Below are 22143 nucleotides of genomic sequence, written 5' to 3'. Positions count from 1 at the left end.
TTATTACTGGAGCAAGTACAGAAGCCTAAGGAATTCAGGAAAACAATCTGGGGGCTGTCAAAAAGGGATAATAAGGGAATTTACATCCAAGGATATGTAGAGAAAAGTATTACTCAAATATTATATCAGAAGATAATTAAAAAATGGGAGAAGAACCTATTACCAATTGAGCAAACCAGGAATGTGCTAAAGGCAGACATACAGCAGTATTCGATGGAGTAAAACTGGGAGAGAGACATAGTTTTGGGAACAGATGTCTAACGGAGATGGCATAAGTATCAAGGATGAAGTTAAGGAAAAATCTGAGCTACAGGACTCACATAGGCTAGCGTACCTAGGCCTCATACAATTCTACAAGGAACTTGACCACAAAACCAAGAGCGGAGAGTCCCAGGGATCATAAATTATTTATGGGAAGCTAGATCCAAATACACAAATTCAAAAAAGGTAGAGCAAATAGCACAATCCAAACATAGATAAACTAAGACAAGATTGGTGCTATAAATAAGTAACTTACATAACAAGGGACACAGATATGTATCAATCCCAGACATGCCACTAAATCCTGGAAATATGGAATATTCACAAGGAAGTTTGTCACAGATATTTTTCCACAACAGACAAAACACACTGTATACTCCCAAACACAGAGAGTAGATGTTGGAGATGTATGAGTGACTAAACAGGTGACAGAGAACATATTTTGAAATTGCAAAGTATTAAAGGCATCCCAACAAGAAATTCAACAAGCTATAAACCAAATAACAGATAAACAACTGGTGTTGACTAAAGAAATGATGTCATTATGTTGGGTAAGATGGTCACACACTAAACATGAAAGACCTCAACTAATCTTATTACTATTAGCAGCCAAGAAAGCCATTACCAAGAAGTGGAAGCAGACAGAATCCTCCACAAGTCAGGAGGTAAAAGAACTTATGCAAGAAATAAAACAAACAGAACTGAGAATAATGGGAGAGGAAAACGTAAATATATAATTCATAAATGGAATAAATGAGTAGTGATGGTGACAATGGAGAGGAATGAAATAAACTAAGAAAATACATTAGAACAAACTCATTAGATCAAGAAAACAAAAAAAACTGGAGAACAGAATACAGCATACAGAAACAAATGACTATCAATAAACTTTAACTCTGGGATGAACTTTAATCTGAACAGTTTACTACTGTTTAAAACTGTACTTGTTGACTACTTATGAGAAAGTTCTATAATGACTTGTAGATTCTTACAAAATTTCAAATATAACAAGACCTTTACAAAATGCTTTTGTAAACACCAGTATTATGCTACAACAAACTGTTAAAATAAACAATCAAGTAATATCCTTGGGCAGGTGCTGGGGATAAAGTTTGCACTTTGAGTATATGAGCCTTCCATGTTTGTGAATAAACATTCGACTTAAAAGAAAAAAAACATTCTCATTTTATTAATTATGTCCACTTGGATCCTAGTCATTCTGGATTCTGGATTTAGATCTAGACGTGCACGGACAGAATCCTCCTTCTTAGAGGTACATAGGTGGTTACGAAGCTATCAGCCCAAAAGCCATTTAAGCTTTGCCAAGCTAAAGTCTCTGGTTTTCTATCATCTCTTCTTTTCTCCTTTTTTCAATATAAATGTTGCCAATATCCAATACACCGTTTATTCTATGCATAGACCAGAATACTCATTTCTAACCAGTTAAAAAAACAATATATCTTTTCTCAAACTTAACTAGTCCTTGTTAATTTTACAGCTTAACATGAATACCAAAATAAAAGTTGTTAATTGAATACAAAAATAAAAGTTGTTACTGGTTATAATCCATAAGCCCTTGAAAAGCTCTACCTCTTTTATGGTTAAGGTGTTAACATAAATTGTTGGACATACTTCAGATTTTTTGAAATACATAACACATTTTTCTAAACTAAAAATTAGTCCAAATGCATTAGCCCAAAATAATATCTCATTTAAATACTCATTTACTCTTTTCAAAATATTTAGCACTGATAATATTAAATCCAATTTGAGATATTCAGCATATTTACACACCCTGCATGAACTATTTCTAGGTAAAGCTGAACTCACTATGTCGAATAAGAATAATCCAACAGCAAATCGCTGAGGGATGCTAGAATTAACTGGTAAGTAAGAAGAGTAATGTTCTTGAATACACACAGATTGTTTTCTTTCAGATAACCAATTTACAATTCACCTAATAATATAGGGATTAACATTTATCTTTTTTCAGAGCAGCTATTATGAGTATGGGACAAGGTATCAAATGCTTTGGCCATGTCCAAAAATATACCTCCAGTAGCTAGTCTAGTATCCAAGGCTGTCACAATATCCTCATAAAAAACAATCAAATTGTACAGTGTCAATTTGCCCTTAACAAATACATGCTGTAATAGAGCAACATTACTTGCACTGCAATTCTTGCTAATAATGTATAATCTACAATGTTCTAAAACATTTACTTAAAACAGAATTTAAACTTTTGGGTCTATAATTACTTACTTATAGTTTATCTTCTTTCTGTAAATTGGGGTAATATAATACAACTTCCAAGCCAAAGGAACAAATTCATGTAATATTAATTTATGAAATATATACCTTAGTAATCACTTGATATCATCCTTAGTATTTATAATAAAAATTGATAGCACTATATCATGACCAGCAGACGAGTTGCTTTTCATTTTGGGCAGAGCAGGTGCCAGACTGGACGTGGTAATGATAGGACAAAAGTCTACTGGTGAAGCAGTTAATTGTTTCAGACTGATCTGTACTACACTTTGAAATGTTTATAAAATAAAGATTAAATTTATCAGTTATAATGCATTGATCATAACTCAACTTACTGTTGATCCTAACTGCACAAATATTACTTTCTTGACTTTACTTCTGACCTAGAAGTGACTGGCTACTGGCTGGAAGTGGAGAAACCTCCTGGAGCGTCTATTTATAACTTTTTTCTTATTACCATTATCCTTACTTAGTTTTGTTTCTTAAACCATCTAAGTAGTTTTAAAGTATTACTAATTTTGTTTAACTTGGATTTATTACATATATCAGACAAAGATTTAGAAGTCCTAAAAGTTTTTTCTTTCTCTTGCATAAGGTAATCAATTTTTACTCCACCAAGGAGGATAAGATTTTTTTTGGGGGGTTACCTACAACATTTAAGGAATTGTTGATTTTAATGTTTTTCCAAGATCTAATACCCAAAATAATGATCTTCATTACTGTAATTTGTAGACCAGTTAATGCTTTTCAATGTATCTAACAAAGCATTTCAGTTGATCTTTTGATAATTATACTTTGCATTTAGCGATTTGAATTATTTTCCAGTGTAAATGTCAAAATTAAAAGAATTACTGTCAGACGTACAAAGAAGGGAAGCAATAATAATAGCTTTTAATAAGTGTGGTACATCAGTAGCAAGTAGATCTAAAGTATGGTTACACCTCATATTGTCAGTTATTAATTTGTGCAAACCATGACGAGACAATACATTTAAAAAGGTTTTTGAGTTAAAGTTTTCCCCAGTACAGCATGTCCAATTGATATCTAAGGAATTAAAATCACCCAGCAGAAATGTATTACTACTGTCAATAATATTGTCTAAATAAAATATCTATATATTATATGAAATTCTGTAATAACACACGGGCTCTAACAGCACACTATAATCCTCAGTTTATCCTTTACAGATTACTCACTCAACTCAATTACAGTGCATTCCAAAGTATAACTTTCTGTAACTACAGATGATTTTATACTTTCGTGCACCAAGACTATAATCCCACCTCCTAAATTATCCTGCATACAGTCAAATCTGATATAAATGGGAAAACACATGTAATCCGGTTTCTAACACTCTGTTACAGCTACTATGTCATACCCTTCAACATTAATCACCAGTTTAAGTTTATGAACTTAATTTTGAAGACTTTGTACATTACAGTAAAATCATTTTACAGTACAATCAGATCCTTTAAAAATGATCTTCTCTCATGTAGTGTGTATGTTTTCCCTAAAAAAGGTCTGAGTTGATCAACAACTCTACCAGCAGCAAAACCCAGCACCATAAGAATTAAGATGTAACATATCTTGTTTAAAATGCTTGTAATGTTGAACACATTCTTCTCAGTAGGTTGTAATACCTATGCTGTACACCAGTGATAATTGTCTGAGGCAGGTATTGTACATATGGGCCTTTGTATACAGTTATTCCACTTACAGGATGCAAGTATTTTCCTTCAACTAAATCAACATGTGCTTTCCAAAGTGTTTCTATCAAGGTTAACAAATAATTTTCTTCATATGATTTAAGGGAATATGGTAGAGTTCATTCGTGTCCACATGAAGTATAATTTTTGCCACAAGAGAATTTAGAGTTTGACAACCTATGTATAACAGTACTAACACCAATGATGAGTATTAAAATGCGTAAAGAGCTAACTGTTATTGCTTCTTTATCTATATTAACAAGATGTCACACTGATGGTTTGAGACTTCAGTGTCCCAGTATTAAGATATAATGTGGTCCGAGTAATTAAATTACTAAGATCATTACATTGTAACCTACCCTTACTGGACAGGGGTTACATTCTTTGGTTAAAGGATTTAGACTAAGACCTTTAACAACACATACTTCAGCACCATTGTCTGCTGTTGTGTTTGACAAAATCAGTGTAGGTGTTTTTTTACTTGGCATAAATTCTACGTAACACAGTCTTCATAACTATTTGCACTTTAGGTCAGTGAACTTTCATTTAAAAAAATCAGTTAAATATTATCAGGAAAGAAAGTAGTGCTAATATGTGTTAGTTTGGATTCTTGTGATATCTAATCATGCCTTTCCTACTTTTTAGTTTACATTTCATATCAGAGGTACTGGATGAAACAGTATTGATAATATTAATACCCCTGACTTTTTTATAAGAAATATCCTTAATCTTTCTTTTCCATTTCATGACATTTTTAAAACTGTCATTCAGTGATGTAGCAGCAGCAGTGTTTGTAACATCTAAAGTTTCTTTGGGAACTAAGACAGAAGAAGAGACGGTTATATCCAGCTCACCTGAAGGCACTTCTTGAAAAATGCTTAACATCTAGGCAAGTTACACTATCTGAGGTTTCAGCATCTTTCTCCTTTCTAAAAGTGAATGTCCTCAGACCAACTAATCAATACTTAATAGAGGTAATTCAGAAAGCTTGAGTCAGGTCTTGTGTCCCACTTGTGACCCAAACTGTGACAGGACAAACAAGAAACAGAGTGCAAAAAATCAGTCTAGATAAAAATGACTTTAGCTAGCACATCTAGGAGACTCTTTCACAGATGCCCTTCTTGTGGGAGGAATAAAGTCTCCTTGCTGAAGTTTCAAGTATTTTATTCAGTTAAGCAGGTAGATGGATGAGGGTTCTTGTTTTAGAATTGTCTTGCATTTTAACTATAATGCATTTCCAAATCTGAGAACAAACAAACATGGCAAAACTTGCAGATGCAGGATACATACCTTTGCAACTTCTACTACTGGGTCAATGATTCCATGAGGGAACTGTGGAGCAGAGCACACCAGCATAGCTGTATTCCTTGTAATGGCCCTCTTCATTGCCTGGTTACACAAACAGAGAGAGCATTTAGTGAGAAACACTTCTTAATAAAACATGACAAACAAAAAGTTTGGTCTTCACTTCTTAAAAATAGAAAAGTACTGCATCAAAGTGTAGATATCATACAGTTTTTTTATTTCCAAAAAATAAAATTATTCCAAATCCTCTCTAATGTTTTACATCTAACCTGATGGTACTGTGCCAAATGTTATAAAAAAATACACTTTCCCTACAGATCTTCAGAAATCATTTTTCAAAACCTTTGCTGTGTGACAGTCAGGCTTACGTGGAGTAAACAGCAGAATATGACACTGAGAAAGTAGAAAAAAAAAGCATGACTATGTTACTTTAAAGTGACACACATGACATAGAGGGGGTACAGTTTTGACAATGAATTCTGACCCCCCCCCAAAAAAAATAAAGAACAATGCACAAGTACAAAATGAATGCACCACAATAACTGATCCATGTTGTCTGCTTCTGTTCTTCCTCCCCCCTGTAGGTACAATAAAAACTAAATGAAAGCTCCAGCCAAGCTGGAGAGGTCACTCATTGGAAGTTCCAGCTTGGCTGGAGTTTTCATTTAGTTTTTACTGATTGGTTTTTCAGTATGACTTTCTCACTCATTGTTTTAATCCCCCCTGTAGTTAAGTAAATTACCTCAGATCAAGACTACCCCATACTCTACAAGACTGAAACAGCACCATCATAAGAAAAAAAAAACACATTACAAGTATTGCACCAATCCCTGACCCAGCGCTTGAAGAGCACATGAAAAAGCCATAGCGGCTGTCAGTGCAGTTACTGCAGAAGCAAGGTGGAAAAAATAACTGTAAGGGGGAGGATGGGAGGGAAGATAAGGAAGGACAGAAGCAGACACCACAGGCTTATCATTATAGCAAGTAAATAACTTTTGTATCTGATGTTATCTCTTTCATTCATTCCTCAGTGATATGGATAGAGTCCCAAGCTACCATAAGGCTTGGGGAGTCTCAAGGAAGTATATTCCAGAGGACAGACGAACCAAAGGAAGCACTAGAACTGGACCTTAAATCCAACTTATAGTGAGATATGAAGGTATGGACATTGCAACAAGCATCTGCAACAGAAATGTCATAACTTGGTATTCTGGAGAAAAAAAGTAGTAGCGGTAGTAGAGGTAGCTACAGGCCTAGTAGAAGCAGCCTTAGGAGGTCAAGGTGAGGATAGCCCTTTCTCCTTATTGACATGGTAAATACATTATGACAGCCAGAAACAAAGAATTACCCTTATCCAATTTAGCTAAGAAAAAGGAAACAAATGGCTAATCATTTTTTCTGACCTTCTTACTATGATGCAGATAAAAACCTGAGTTGATGGTGCACTTCCAGACGGTGTAGCATGTACTCTCCTTTATTGGTAAAATAAGGAACAAAGGCGGGGAAATTATTAGACTGATTAAGTGATGATTCAGAAGCCATCTTAGGAAGAAAGGATGGATTTGTTCTCAAAGTGATTCTATCCTTGTGGAAAAAAACAAACAGGGAGCTATAGAGGAAAAGATGCAAAGGTCCAACATTCTCCTTGCAGAAGTATCTGACACTAAAAACAAGGTTTTCTAAAACAGGTATTTCAAATCAACTGTAGCCGCAGGTTCAAGAGGGGGTCTTGTCAAGTACCACAGATTATCCCAAGGGGAAACAGGATCTCTAAAGGGAGGTTGCAGAAGAAATATACCCCTTTAAGAAAGGCTTGAACAATCTCGAGGAAGCAGTGGGTGATTGACTCTCACCATTGTAAAAACTGGAAATAGCAGCTATTTGGACCTTGACAGTAAAGTAACTAGATCCACTGTGAAAAAAAGAAAAGCAAAGAAGTCCAAGATAGACAGTAGAGGGGCTGAAAAGGGACCCAAATTCAGACTGGAAGCCCACATTGAGAATTTTTTCCATTTACTTTTATAAATCTTCCTAGTAGGTTTCTGTACAGAGGTCAAAATATGTACAACTTGGGATGAAAGTCTGAACTTATCTGGTCAACATGAGAGCTTCCATGTCTGAGTTAGGCTTCCCAGAGGAGTAAGCGAAGATCTGGAGCAGGGTCTAGCACCCAAAGTAGGTGAACCACATGAGACTAGAGGAAGAGAAACCACATCTATTGAGGCCAGATGGGACCAATGAGGATCACTGTAGGCTTGTTCCACATTGCTTTCTGAAGAAATTTTGGGATGAGAGGAGGAGCCGGACAGACATAAAAGGAGACCAGGGTACCAAATGTGGGTCAGGGCATCACTTCTACTTGAGGATTAAGGCAAAGAACCTGTTGCATTTGATGGTACTGGGGTAAGTAGACAGACTGCAGCTCAGTTGTCCCAGTGGCTGAAAATCTGATCTGCCACTGTTGGAATGAGGGAGGAGGTAAGACCTGTCCGCTAGAACACTGGACTTCCCCAGTATGTGTGTTGCTATCAGAAATCAGTGAGAGAACATCATCCACTGCAAAACCTTCATTACCTCTCGACATAACAGGTAAGAATGTACCCCCCCCCCCCGGCAGAATAGAGTACTAATATATTGTCCGTCTGGGTAGAGAACACATCCCTGGAAAAGGAGTCCTGGAAAGTCTGCAACACTAGCCGAACTACCCTAGATGTGAAGCTTGGTCTCTGAAGGAGATGAAGTGCCTTGGACAGTCTTCCCCAAAAAGTGCTCATCCACCCAAGTTGAGAAACAGTTGTGGCCCTGGGCAGAGGGAAGAAATGTTGGCCTGGCCCTGAGACACAGCTGGAGATTCTAACCACCAATGAATATGATCTTTGCAAATTGTTTGAGAGAGACACTGTAAAATTCATGGGATAACAGTTCAATGATCACTGAACTGATAACAGTCTATTGTAGCACTCTCATATGAAGTCTGACTAGGAGGACTAAGGTAATGGAAGCTGCCATTGAGCTGAGAAGATGCAAAATCAAGGTAATGGAAGCTGCCATTGAGCTGAGAAGATGCAAAATCAACCTTACTGATGACTTTTCATGTGAACCTACAGCTACCTCTTGTTGATGAACTTGGGGATCCCGGATTGCTGTAGTCTGGCTACCTGCAGCACTGTATTCAGATGAGCTCCAATGAATTTGGTTGCTTGAACTAGCTGAAACTTGGATTTGTCTGTGTATACAGTTATCCGCAGTCATGAGCAAAGATGGAGAAAGGAGTCCCTGGTTTGGAGTAGAAGATTCCTGATGGGGACAGTCACGAACCAGCTGTTCAAGAATGGGAACACTCAGAACCCCAAGAGCAAGAAATGGGTGGCAACAACTGGCTCTCACTTGGCGAATACAAGGGGGGGCTTGTGGTTTGTTGAAAAGGGCAGGGCTCTGACCTAGAAGTGACTGGCTCCTACCTGGAAGTGGAGAAACCTCCTGAAGCATCTGTCCATCTTTCAGTAAACATCCTGGAGGTCTATCCAGCACATCCATTCATCTTTCTTCAATAATGGTAAGATGGACTTGTAATGTGACCATCTGGAATTTCATCTGTTTCAGGTATTGGTTCAAGTGACTGAGTTCCAAAACTGGCCTTAGGTCCCCATTTTTCTTTGGCACCAAAAACAGCCTTGAGTAAATTCCAGATCCTTGCTGGTCTGGTAGGACCTCTTGGATTACCCATTTGTTTAGTAGCTTTTTTGCTTCCATGGCTGCTGTCTTTTACTGAGAGGGTGGTACACTGGGTAGTTTCCTTGAGTGAGGGAGATAAGATAGAAAAAGAACTGTGTAACCTCTGCTTGTAATTGTCTTAATCCTAGCATCTCGAGTTGTGGATATCCAGACCGGATGCAGGGACTGCAGCAATCAGGCAACATTCAGGAGCACTGAAAAGACCTATCTGAGAAGGGACCCTAAAAGCCTTAGTTCTGCAGACCACCTCTGCCGCAGGGGTGACATTCATTATTATTGCTCCTCCCCTCTGCCTTGGGGGGGGATCACCATAATTGTTGGGAGCAAAATCTAGGGGTTTGCAGAACCACCATTTCTTCCCTCCCTTCTGGTTCCTGCAGAAGCTCTTTTGGGAGGTACAAAACCAAATTCCTATGGCAGACAAGGTTTTACCATCTTGTTCACTTCTGGACAGCATTTATTTCTCTTTAGGATCAAAAAGGGTGGAATCACCATATGGGGGCTTTTTGTAAAGAATATTTTAGAGAGATCCACAAAGTTGCAAAGGTGCATCTACGCATGTCGCTGCTCTCCATGTGCCCTATGCAGCATTAGAAATAAGGCTCATAGATACATTTGATAGGGATTGAAGGGATGGCCAACTGCATGTTGATAGAGGTCTTCTCCTCTGCATACAGGGACCCAGAGAGAGAGATGTGAAAATCTCCTTGGTCAAATCAATCTGGAATTGTGCAACATGGGCCAAATAAATTCAGTGCCCTGACAGTGAAGGTTAGTGAAGCATAAACCCTCTTCCCAAATCTGTCCAACACCCTAGACTGCCTGTTAGGAGAATGGACATTGGAGCTCTCCCTCAGCTAGCTTGTTCTTGGCCATTACCACCACCACCAGCATGGAATCCACTGCTGGACCCCCGTTCTAAAAGAGGCAATCCTCAGGGGATATCAAGAACATGTCAAGCTTCTGTCAGCTCCTTCCATGCCTACTCACAGATCAAATCCACCATCTCACCCATGGTGGAGACCACCCAATAGGTAGATGGGCCAGCCTCAAAAGCCTCCAAAACTGATCCATCCTGGGAGGGGGGTTTTGTCAGACCACCCCACTTTCTGTCTAAGCAGTTCTAAGATCTCACCAAATGAGATGTCTTCAAGGGGGATCTGGAGGAATCTTCCCCTCATCAAAACAAATATGCTCAGTTAAAGACTCCTAAGAGGATTCAACATGCCTCCTCTTGCTCAAGTATTTTTGGCAAACCTTCCCAGTGAGATAGTCTGGGGAGGATTCGGAAGCTGATGGTGAGTCATCAATGTAAATGTCTCAAGACTTTGATAGGGGCTGGCTGTCCCAATGGGACAGAATGTGTAGGAGCACCACTGGGAAAGGGGTAGATCCAAGCAGGTAAGGGAAGTTTGCTCCCGAGATCAAGACAGGAACCTTTCAAAGGCAGAAGCAGACACTAAGACCCAAGAACCCCCCCTCCCCCAGCAGGGTCCAAGAACCCTGACACAGATTTTTCCCAAAGCCGATACCAGTGTTGAGCTGTCCAGCACCAAGACTTGCGGGGGGGGCTCCAACAGCTTCACAGTCAAAACCGGCCCCATGCCAACAGTGTCATCGCCTCAGTTCTGAGATCTACCAGCTTCCGAGTAATTTGTAGCTGACTGGATCACAGACACAGTCAGGAGTCAACCAGTCTGAGGGATGAAGCAGTGGAAGAGGGTCTGGATGTCCTGTTAAAAGGTCTACCCTGGAGAAAAGGAGATCTGAGCCATGGCAAAACTGGCTCCAGAGGGAAGCATTATTTTGGCAAGAGCAGTGCGTTGAATTCAAGGATGATAAGCTCTGGCAATGAAACAGGATCTGAAGTTCTCAGAATCTTTGGGGCAGTCCCTGATGAACTTGAGCAGTCTGGCAACAGTTTCTTAGACTCCTTAACTTTTTCCTTCTCCTTTTCCCTGGGCTAACCTGTACTTTTATCACCCTTACCTTTCTCTCTATTCTTCTTACCAGAAGGTTAAGCGAAAGAAGTAGGAGAATGTTGGAGGGAGACTTTGCTCACTGTGGTGGAGAACAGTCCCTTAAGCACGAATTTAGTCTGTCTGTTCACCAAAGCATGGTAGCCAAAGAGGTACTAATTACACTGAAAAGTTTAAAATAGTAATATCAACCTATCAAAAATGGATCATATAAATCCAAGGGGATAAGGAAACATGCGCCAAAGATGATGTAGAATTTTCTTAACAGACTGGAAAGAAGGGGAGGAAAATAACTACACAATAAAAAGAAAAGGCTAAATAACACTAGTACACCAAAATGAAGAAGCACTGAGTGTTCACTCAGCCTGAGAACAAGCGATCGGGTGTAATGCAAACTAGATCTGAGGTAATTTTCTGACTATAGGGAATTATGGGTAAGGGGATGAGCTTGAGGCCCGGATCCAAAGTCTGAAAGTGGCCAATATCGGATCCTAGCTGGATCCAATAAACCATCTGTTGGGGAACAGACAGAAGAGATAACAACAGACCTAATGATATAAAAGTGCTGCCAAACTTGAGTTTTGCAGTATATAAAGGAACCAAATTCAAGCAAATCTTGGCTTTTCTGACCAAGACTTATTTTTTTTTTTAAATTATGATTTCTTATCTTATTATGCAAACAAAGCTGATATGGCTGTATAAACTCACTGTACATACTTCTCTGCAAATCTCAAGTCTACAATGTCACTAGGTTTTAGAACCCATGACCGTTTAACAATAAATATAGGACAAGGAAAATCTTTCAAAAGGATAGTACAGTTGTGTATACTTACCATAAATGTAGATGTTCGAATGTATTCACTGTTGCATTCCTAACTTGTGGGATTTTCCTTTGTGGAAGCCCTTGGCCAGCTCAACTACCAGAGAAAAATCTTCCTCTTCTACAGCCGGCAGATGTCCTGACTAACATCAGTATACTCAGGTATAAGGGGAGACAGCAGACGTCATGGTCTTAGTTTTTCTTACCCCCTGAAAGTTACAGCAGCCCCCCCCCCCCCCCAGATGGAAGTCGGAGTCAAGGGTCTTTTGACAAAAAAATCTAAGCAAGGAAAGAGGCAAGAGGAAGAACCCCCTGACTAAAGAAGAAGCTTGTTCAAGCCTACCTTGTAGGCTGGGGGAAACGGAGGGAGGGAAAGAACAGTGCAACAGTGACTACACTGGAACATCTACAGTTATGGTAAGTACACACAACTCTACTATGTTCCTTGGGTTTCACTGTTGCAGGCCTGACTTGTGGGACGATTCCCAAAGCTAAGAAGAAGGGTGGAAGATAGATTACGGAAAACAAAGGATGCCCTGCAGGATGGCAGTGGCAAATCCTGCTCTCGACTTGGAGAAGGCTGATAAGTGGTAATGTTTGGTGAAGGTATGCACTGAAGACCAAGTAGCAGCCTCCAGGATGTCCTTGATGAGTACCCCTTTTAGGAAGGCAGTAGAGGCAGAGGTTGCCCTAGTGGAGTTTGTTCTGACAACATCAGGTGGCTTCTTACCATGATGGCTGTAACACAAGGACATACAGGGAGAGACCCATTTAGAAATGATCTGTTTGTAAACTGGTTTCCCTTCAGAACTGGTGGCAAAGGCCACAAACAGCTAGTCTGATTTTCTCAAAGTCTTTGTTCTGTCAAGATAGTAAAGGAGCTGCATATGCACACCCAAGGATTGAATAACTATTTCTCCTATGTTTTGTGGTTTGAGGAAGAAGGTAGACAGATACATGGCTTGACTTAAGGAGGTGTCTGTGTCACCACCTTGGGCATAAAGGAGGGGTTAGGCCTGAGACAGACTCTGTGTGGATGGAAGATGAGGAAAGGCTTCAGTGCCACGAGTGCCTTCGGTTCAGAAACATTTATAGCAGAAGTGATAGCTAACAAGAAGGCAGTTTCCATGTCAAGAATTTAATTCAGCGGAGCCAGCTGGTTAAAATGGTGGAAGAGTAAGTTTTTCCAGAACAAAATTAAGGTCACATGGTGGGGCCAGAGGCCTTCTGGGTGGCTTGATGTGGATCACCTCCTCTAAGAAATAGTTTCATAAGAGGGTGAGAAAAGACAGGGTGTTTGGTAGAGATGTGGACTGAGACAGCCAAGGCATGATTTTTTATGGAGGACTAAGACAGCCCTTTGTCAAAAGACTTGCCAGACAGGACAGGATGACTGTGATCTTGGCTAGATGAGGATTCTGAGCATGTTGTCCACACCAATGTGAGAATCTCTTCCATTAAGCTAAGCAGGATTTCCTGGTGCTAGGCCTTCTGGCCTCTCTAAGGATGTCCTGAGCCGGTTTGTCCAGGGGAGGATCTCTCCAAGATGTTAAGGTATCTTCCATACTGATAATGTGAGAGTCCACAGGTTGGGATGCACAATGTTTCCCTTGTTCTGCATCAGTAGATCTAATCTCTATGGCAGCTGCCATGGTTTCGTGCTACTTAAGCAGAGCAGCAGAGGGTACCCAGTGCTGCCTGGGCCAGTCTGGGACTATAAGTGTCACCCTTAGCCCACTTCCCTTATCTTTAAAAGCATCCCGGGGAGCAGAGGGACTGGGGGGAAGGCATAGATGAAGACGCCTGTCCATTGGAATGAGAAGGCATCTGTCTTCCAGGCTGAATTTGTTTTGTCCCTGGAGCAAAATCATTCCAACTGAGTATTACCCTGGTATTGAAGAGGTCTTTTTGAGGAATTACCCATTTTTTTGGTTATGCTGAGAAAGGTTTCCCAATGCAGTTGCCACTCGTGGGGGACTAACAGTCTTCTGCTGAGGTGGTCTGCTAGTTGGTTTTGCACACTTGGCAGATATTGTGCCAAAAGGTATAACCCAATGGAGTGTGCTGTTTCCCGAACATCCACTGCTAGCTGACAGAGAGGGAAGCAGTGAGTTCGCCCCTGTTTGTTTATGTACCACATGACTGTGATATTGCCTGTTTCACCACTAGCACCCATGGTTTCCATTTCTCTCGGAAGGCTAATGGACCTTTTGGCCTGGCATAAGTTGCTTTAAGTTTTGTGTTTGTCTCTAAGCTTGTGGTCTCACGTCCCTTGCATCTGGAAATGGTTGAAGTGTGCTTCCCAGGCTACCTCTGAGGGGTCTGTGGTCAGTGTTTGCTCCTGAGAGGGGATTCTGCAGTGGAGACCTGGGATGAAGGAGCAAACCATGGCCCACCATGCAAACTCCTCCTTGAGGCAAGGAATCAGTTTGATCTTGACAGAGTGGTTATGCATGCTGGCACCACACATTCTGAGGTACCAATGGAGTTTTCTCATGTGTAGCTTAACCAGGGAAATCATTAGGATGCAAGAGGCCATGTACCCCAGAGTCCTGAGGTACTCTCTGGCTGTGAGAAAGTCCCTGACCATGATTTTTTGAAAGTACAGAGTCAGAAAGGATACCCTGTCCTAAGGCAAAAAAAGCCTTTCGGAGTGTAGAATGCAGTAGGGCCCCTAAGAAAACAATTCTAGTTGAGCAGTCTGTTTGTGATTTTTGATGATTTATGGTGAACCCCAGAGAGTTTAAGAGGTTCTGGGTAAACACTAAGTCTTAAGTTGAGTTTTGTCAAGCTTGTCGCCTGGGTAAGGCAATTATCCAGACAGTGGTAAATTTGCACCCTCTTTGTTCTGCAGAAGGCTAAGCATTTTTGTGAAGACCCTGGAAGCTGTAGACAAACCAAAGGGTAGAGCACAAAAGTGACAGTGCCTGGTACCTACTCTGAAACTCCTGTGAGATTCCTCTATGGGAATATGCAGGTATGTGTCCTTCAGATCTTAACCATGAAGGCATCTGGAGAAATCATGGATAAGACTTTTTGAAGGGTCAACGTCTTGAACTTTGGGACCAGAAGGAATTGGTTGAGGGCAAACAGGTCCAATACAGGCCACCATGTGCCTTCCCCTTCCTAGGAACTAGAAACCCCCTTCCTTTTTGATGTTCTGGGACAACTTCCACTGAGCCCTGGGCACATAGCATTTCTATTTGGGAAACAGCCTCTGCCCTTTAGTTTGAGGGAATGTCTGTGAAGCACGATGGCTTCAAGGGCTGCTTGAATTTGACTGTGTATCCCTTTAAAATAATGGTTAGTACCCACTGGTCTGAAGTAATGAGGGACCAATTCCCTTGGAATAATGCCAGCCTTCCTCCAAGTCTGGGAAAGAGAGGGTAAGGGAGGTGAGGGAAGGGCGGGGGAACTTCCACAGATGAGTCATGGTTGTTCCCTGCCAAGAGCCTGTGGTCTGGAACTCCCTGACTTAGAGGTTTCTGAATGCCATTGCCTGGGTCTTTGGTGCTGTCTCTAGCTCCATTCCCTATGTGGCTTTCTTTTCCTAGTTTTAGACTGGGAGGAAAAGGACCAATGCTTAGGATAGTTTCTGCTGAAACGAGGGGGTTGCACCTGCAGAAACTCTTTAACAGGCTGCATAGACTTGGCTTTTTCTTCCATTTTTTTTAGGCACAGCTTCTGCTTTGGGGCCATAAAAGGAATTCCTTGTCCAAGGGGACATCCAAGAGGTTTGATATGACATGCTCTGGGAGGGAATGTTCCCCAGCCATGCTTGTCTCCTAATTACAGAGCCTGCAGCCGCAGCCCTGCTGGCGGCTTCCACAGCATCACACCCACAGTGGAGGGAATGTTTTGCAACCTGGGAGCTGGAATTGCAAAGATCCAGTAACTCCTTAGAGAGCTCTTGTTCTCTAAAGTCATAAGCTTCTATATCATCTGATCCAGTAAAGCCTCCTGATATTTCATCATGTGGAACTGCCAGTTTAATGCCCTCATAGATAAGGTGACCCATGCGTAAATTTATTTTGCCAAATCTATCTAGGGCCCTGCTTTCTTTATCTGTGAGTAAAGGGTTTCTGGAGGAGCTAGCTCTGGCTCCTTTGGGCCTAGGGGTCATGATATCTGGGCCAGCTGTAGTATTCTTAAAGAGATGCTTAGGAGAATCCAAAACCCTATAAAATCTGCCAACTTTTCTAGGGGGTAGGAGGTAGGGAGTCTGGCTTCAAGGAAGAGCTCTGAAAGACATCATCCACAACCTCCAAAACAGAAAGGATGGTGAGGGGGTTATGTTCTGGGAAGTTGAAAAATCCCCTATCCTTTTCTTGGACTGAGGGTAATCCAGGGATTACCAACGGAAATGTTCTCTCAAAGTGTGCAGTGTTTCCCCAAAGGATAAATCCTCAGGAGGGGAAGCAGAAACCAGAGTCTCCTCAGAGTCTGAGCCTTCAAAGGATGCCACGAAGGGGCCCTCTTCAAAAACAGAATCCACCTGGCCAGAATCTTCATCTGACTCAAAGGGATCAGAAAGGACTTCTAGGAGGGGATCTTTTTTTCTTTTTCCTTTGGAGGATTCAGAAGGGGGTTGCCTGCCTCTAACAATGGAAATAAGGTTCTCTGCCAATCTCACAAGGTCCTGCTGACAAACCTGTGAGTGGGAGCTGGTAGGCCTTGGCTAGAATGAGAGGAAGCCACTTTCCTAAGAGAAGCTCTAGGTTTAGGCCTGGCGACATCTGAAGCATGGACACCAGTCTCCCTCAGAAGAGTGATCGATGTCAAGGTCTTGCACCGTGCAACACTGGTTGTGCTACGGTCATTGGAAGCCAAGACCTGCAGAGCAGTCCTGGACCCAACCAATGGACAGAGTCCTAAGGCTTGGGCAGATGTCAAGGGACCTAACGGCATATCAGACTCCGAATGGGTCTTGATACAGGCCTGCTCCACCACCTCCGTCATGGAAGGGAACTGTGAAAGTACCTTACCTTCTTCAGCAATAATAAGCCTGGGAGGACTGGTCGTCAAGGAGCAGGCATTGTCCAAGGTCCTAAGGCTGGGGCGTTTTTCCATCTCCCTTTTACGCTTAGGAATATTGGTTTCAGATTGGCTGGTGGATGCCATAGAATGCAAATGACCTGACAATTCACTGAGGTGCATAGCTAAAATCTCAGCCCTACATCTAACAGTTCTAGAATTGAATCGGGCGCAGAAACAACAGTTTGGAATGTCATGATCTGGGACCAAGCAAGTTACACAAAAAGAAGGGAAGTCTTGGTGTGGAATCTGTTTACCACAACGGAGACAATCATTGGTTTTCTCTGACATTAGTCAAAAAATACAGAAAGGTTCCCTACCGAGGTACTTAGTTTTCTGAAGTCTTTTCTTTGGTGCAGACAGACTGAATCTCTACTTCAGGCTTGCCTTACGGCAAGAAAGAATGGCAATCATGACATCATCTGACTCCCCTTATAACCGAATGTACCGATGTCAATCAGGGCATCCATTGCCTGTTGGAGGAGGGAGATTCTTCTGTGGTAGTCAGGCTGGCCAAGGGCTTCCATGGCGGGAAATCCCACAAGTGAGGACTGCAACAATGAAACATGAAGAACATCTTACTATAACCACAGATATCCTACTTTTCACTGTTGCAGTATTCCTTACTAAAGGGATATCCTACTGAGGACAGCCATATATCCAGCTAGCATACCAAAGCTTTAGGCCCTTCCAGACACCATACATCAAACATATGTCCAACGTCCAGGACATAAGGTGCAGATGTGGCATATGGATACCTAATCCTCAGAACTAAACTGCCTCAGGAGAAACACAGCAACTCAACAGGAACAAAAGAAAAAGCATGTGCATCCAAAAAGGGAAGACATAAGGATCCTTCAGCTAGAAGGCAATAAAATGAAGCCCAGGATGGGGGAGGGAGAGAGGGACAGAATACTGCAACAGTGAAAAGTTGGACAGCTACTGTTATGGTAAGTTCTTGCACAACTGTACTAAGTCCTTCCTTATCACTGTTACAATATTCCATGCTAAAGGGAAAGTACAAAGCCTACTGTAAAAGATGGGAGAAGGAAACAACCAAAGAACCCTCCAAGAAACAATAAAGCATGGCCTTGGCCCTAGACACTTCATCCAACTTGTAGTGTCAAGTAAAAGTATGTACAGAAGCCCAAGTGGCAACTTCCAAAATGGATCTAGCATCCAGTCTTTTGAAAAAAGCACCAGAAGAGGACTGGACATGAACAGAAGAAGAAGAAAACTGTTACCCATGAAAAGAATAAAAAGAAATAGCCTTAGAAATTCAAGAGGAGATAGTTTGCTTAGAAACAGCCAAACATAATTTCTTGGATGAAAAGAAACAACAGCTGCTCAAATTTTCTAACATCTTTAGTTTTACCTAGATAATATCTGTGCTATCTATGCAAATATTAATCATGAAGAATCCTGTCACCAGAATTCTAAGGTGAAGAGAAAAAAGAAGGAAGGTGACTGGACTGATTTATGGAAAAGTCGTTGTCCACTTTGGACATAACAGACTGGTGTGAAGAGAAACTATCCCTGTGAAAAATCAAAAAAGGGGGAACAGCCATTAGAGCCTGGAGGTCAGAGACCCTCTTGTCAGAAGTAACAGCCACCCACAAAACTGTCTTCCAAGTAGAGAATTACAAAGCACAGAAAGGTTGCAGTTCAAAAAGAGGTTGAGTATATTTTTTCCAGAACATTATGGTCCCAAGAATGTGGAAAGAGCTTACTCAGTGGCCTAATGAGAAAGACACCTTTTATTATATTTTATTTATTTGACATTTGTTTACCAGGATGGTCCAACTGGGTCAGAAGGACCTATTTTCAGCACAGGCCTGGGCAGAAAAGCTCCAGTTACAGTCTGCAATGTACAAATTTTACAGGCAAAAAAAAAAAAAGAAAAAAAATAATATTTCAAGAACTATAAGTAATAGGTACACTGTGATAAGGACATGAGTAGACATTTTTCTAAGCAGAAAACACAACACTTTCTAAGTAAGAAGTAAAATATTACAAAACATACAAGTAATAGGTACATTGTAAGTTGTGGAGGCCATTAGGATAGGGACAGTAAAGAGGGAGTACTGGGAGATAGAAGCCTAGGTAGGAGAAGTACTGAGGCAGGAGGAGCCTGGGTAGGAGAAGTAATAGGAAGGTAGGAGGAGCCAAGGAAGGAGGAATGGAGAGGAGGGAGGAATCATAGGAGAGATGGAGAGAGAAAGAGTGATGGTGAAATTAGCCTGGTCAGGGGAAAAGATTAGCCTGGATCAGTACATAAACAAAGCCAAGAGTTATTCAAGTGTTGTTTTAGTATAGTTTTAATTGCAGGTAGGTTAGCAGTAGTTCTTACAAGTAGTGGAATCAAGTTCCATACTTTTGCAACATTGTGGGAGTATAAGCTTAGTCCAGTTGTCTTAGAGGGTTTTGAGATAGCAAGAAGGTCTTTGTCTGCAGACATAAGTGTTCTGTTCGGGATGTAAGGTTTGATGGTGTTATTTAGAACTGGGCAAGCTGGGGGTTGTAGACCAACTTGTGGAGTGCAAGCAGTTGGATGTGTAGTAGGTGGCTGGGGAATTCTAGTCAGTTTAGCTGTTCTAGTTTTACAGTTGGTGTCAAACCTGGCCACTTTCTTATAGCACTGTTCCATTTTGGACATAGTGGAGCTTTGAGATGCGCCATAAAACAGGGATGGAAAGTTTTGGCAAGGGTAACTTTAGTTGAAGAGTTTAGGGAGTGTTTCTTTCTATACAGCGTTCAGATTTTTTTTTTATATTTCGTTGAACATGGAGATCAAACCGTAGATGGTCATCTATGACAACACCTATCAGCTTGGTGTGGTGGACTATTTCAACAGTGGTATTGTCAACAGAGTGAATTTTGAAAAGGTTTAGATCAGTAGTGCAGTTTTTTGGTTGAAAAAAAGTAGCTTCCTTCCTGGGGGTTAAGGAATAGCTGGCAGTCAGTGAGCTAGGATTTAACAGCAAGAAAAGGTTTATGGTATATCAGAGAGGAGTTGGGTAGTATGTAAAAAGTGCAGATTGTTGTGGAATCATCTGTATATTATATGAGTGTTCCACTAGTACAGGCAGTACATAGATCCTTGGTAAACATATACGGGGGTCCTAAGATGGATCCTTGCGGTACTCCAGTGGGAGTAGAAAGGGGGAGATAACATTTGACCATTTTACTGCTCGTTTTTGATTTTAGAGTGGGAGGAGTGAGTCCGACTTTTCAAGAGTAATGAGTGCCACATGGTGTTGAATGCCTTTGAGAGGTCAAGAAAAGTACAGTTGTGTACCTACCATAAATGTAGATGTTCGAGTGTATTCACTGTTGCGGTCATTACAATTGGGTTATCCTGCTGGCAGGCTACCCGCAGTTGGCCTGAATTCCAAAGTCTAGGTCTGGCATCGGTTGCTGTCGCCTCCTCCCTGACGTCAGTGCGCCAGGGGTATAAAAGATGCAGTCGACGCCATTTTCTTCAGTTTTTCTTGCCCTAGATGTCAGGTGCCCCCAATAGGGTAGGCTAAAAATATGTCAATAAAGCACGCATGCACCAAGTTACAAGTTTCCTTCATCTACAAGCAAATACACCACATAGGTTGTATAGAATAGAGAAGTACAGATAAGGTCCAGCAAAGATAAGGGGGATGGTGAGTGGGTAACCTGGACTGCAACAGTGAATACACTCGAACATCTACATTTATGGTAGGTACACAACTGTACTATGTTCATAGTGTTTTGCTGTTGCAGCATTACAACTGGGTTGAATCCCAAAGCTAAGGTTGGGAGGCTGGAGCTAAATAGAATTAGGAGCGGCTATGAGGCCCTGCAGAACTGCAGTGGCAAAGCCTGCCCTGGATTTGGAGTAGAGTGGTAAGTGGTAGTGCTTTGTAAAAGTGTGCACTGAACTCCAGGTTGCAGCCTCTAAAATGTCTTTGGTTGGCACTCCTATGAGAAAGGCTGCTGAAGTGGCTGCTGCTCTGGTTGAATGTGGCCTAATGCCCTTAGGCACTGATTTGCCATGTTGAGAATAGCATAAACGAATGCAGTGACCTATCCACTTTGAAATAGTCTGCTTTGAGATAGCCTTTCCTTGTGATCCTGCAGCATATGCTACCAGTAATTGCTCAGTCTTTCTGAAAGCTTTGGTTCTGTCCAAGTAGAAGCATAGCTGTCTGTGTATGTCCAAAGAATGCAGAAGTTTCTCAACCTTATTCTGTGGGTTTGGATAAAAGGTAGGCAAATGAATAGTTTGGTTGAGGGCCACACTGGACATGATCTTAGGCATAAATGTGGGGTTTGTCCTTAGAGAAACCCTATCTGGATGGAAAATGATAAAAGGTTACACAGCCATGAGTGCCTGTAGCTCTGAGACTCGTCTTGCAGAGGTTACTGCTAGGAGCAGAGCTGTTTTCCATGATAAAAATTTTATATCAGCTGTAGCGGCTGGCTCAAAAGGAGGCAGAGTGAGTTTTTCCAAGACATAATCGAGGTCCCATGCAGGTATTGGTGATCTCCTTGGAGGCCGTACGTTTTTGGCTCCTCTGAGGTACTGCCTTAATAAAGGGTGAGAAAAAATAGGTGGCTCTGTATTGTAATGAGCTGAAATGGCAGAGGCATGAATCTTAATTGATGAAAAGGATAGGCCTTTGTCCAGCATCTCAGTTAAGTATTGCAAAATCTGAGGGATATTTGGAACAATCATGTCAATTTCTTGTGCCTGGTTCCAAGCACAGAATCTCTTCCCTCTTCCATTTTTCTGCATAAGATTTTCTGGTACTGGGTCTCCTGGCCTCCAAGATAACATCCATCACCGCTTTAGAGAGAGGTGTGCTTTGAAAAGCTACATTATCCGTCATGCTGCCAGATTCAAGGTCCTGAGTTGGCTGTGCACGATCTGACTGTTTTGTTGGGTCAGTAAGTGAGGAATTTGAGGTAATGTCCATGCTGGGCATTGAGTCAAGTTCCTTAGGATTGGGTACCAGTGCTGGCGGGGCCAGTCTGAGGCAATCAGTATCATTTTTGGCTT

At 41.4% G+C, this 22143-nt stretch overlaps 1 protein-coding gene across 1 annotated transcript in view; it reads right to left on the bottom strand.

Moving 5' to 3' along the window:
• SGPL1 (sphingosine-1-phosphate lyase 1) overlaps positions 1–22143 on the bottom strand; it is a 1851476-nt gene that overhangs the window by 289738 nt on the left and 1539595 nt on the right. Inside the window, exon 9 of the mRNA XM_044055782.1 lies at positions 5529–5627. Coding sequence (XP_043911717.1) covers positions 5529–5627 — 99 coding nt within the window. The remainder of the gene's footprint in view (positions 1–5528; positions 5628–22143) is intronic.

The sequence above is a fragment of the Protopterus annectens genome, chromosome 14.part0, assembly GCF_019279795.1.
Source record: "Protopterus annectens isolate FY-2018-M chromosome 14.part0, PAN1.0, whole genome shotgun sequence".
NCBI classification, from domain to species: Eukaryota; Metazoa; Chordata; order Ceratodontiformes; family Protopteridae; genus Protopterus; species Protopterus annectens.
This window is presented reverse-complemented; position numbering and strand designations above follow the sequence as displayed.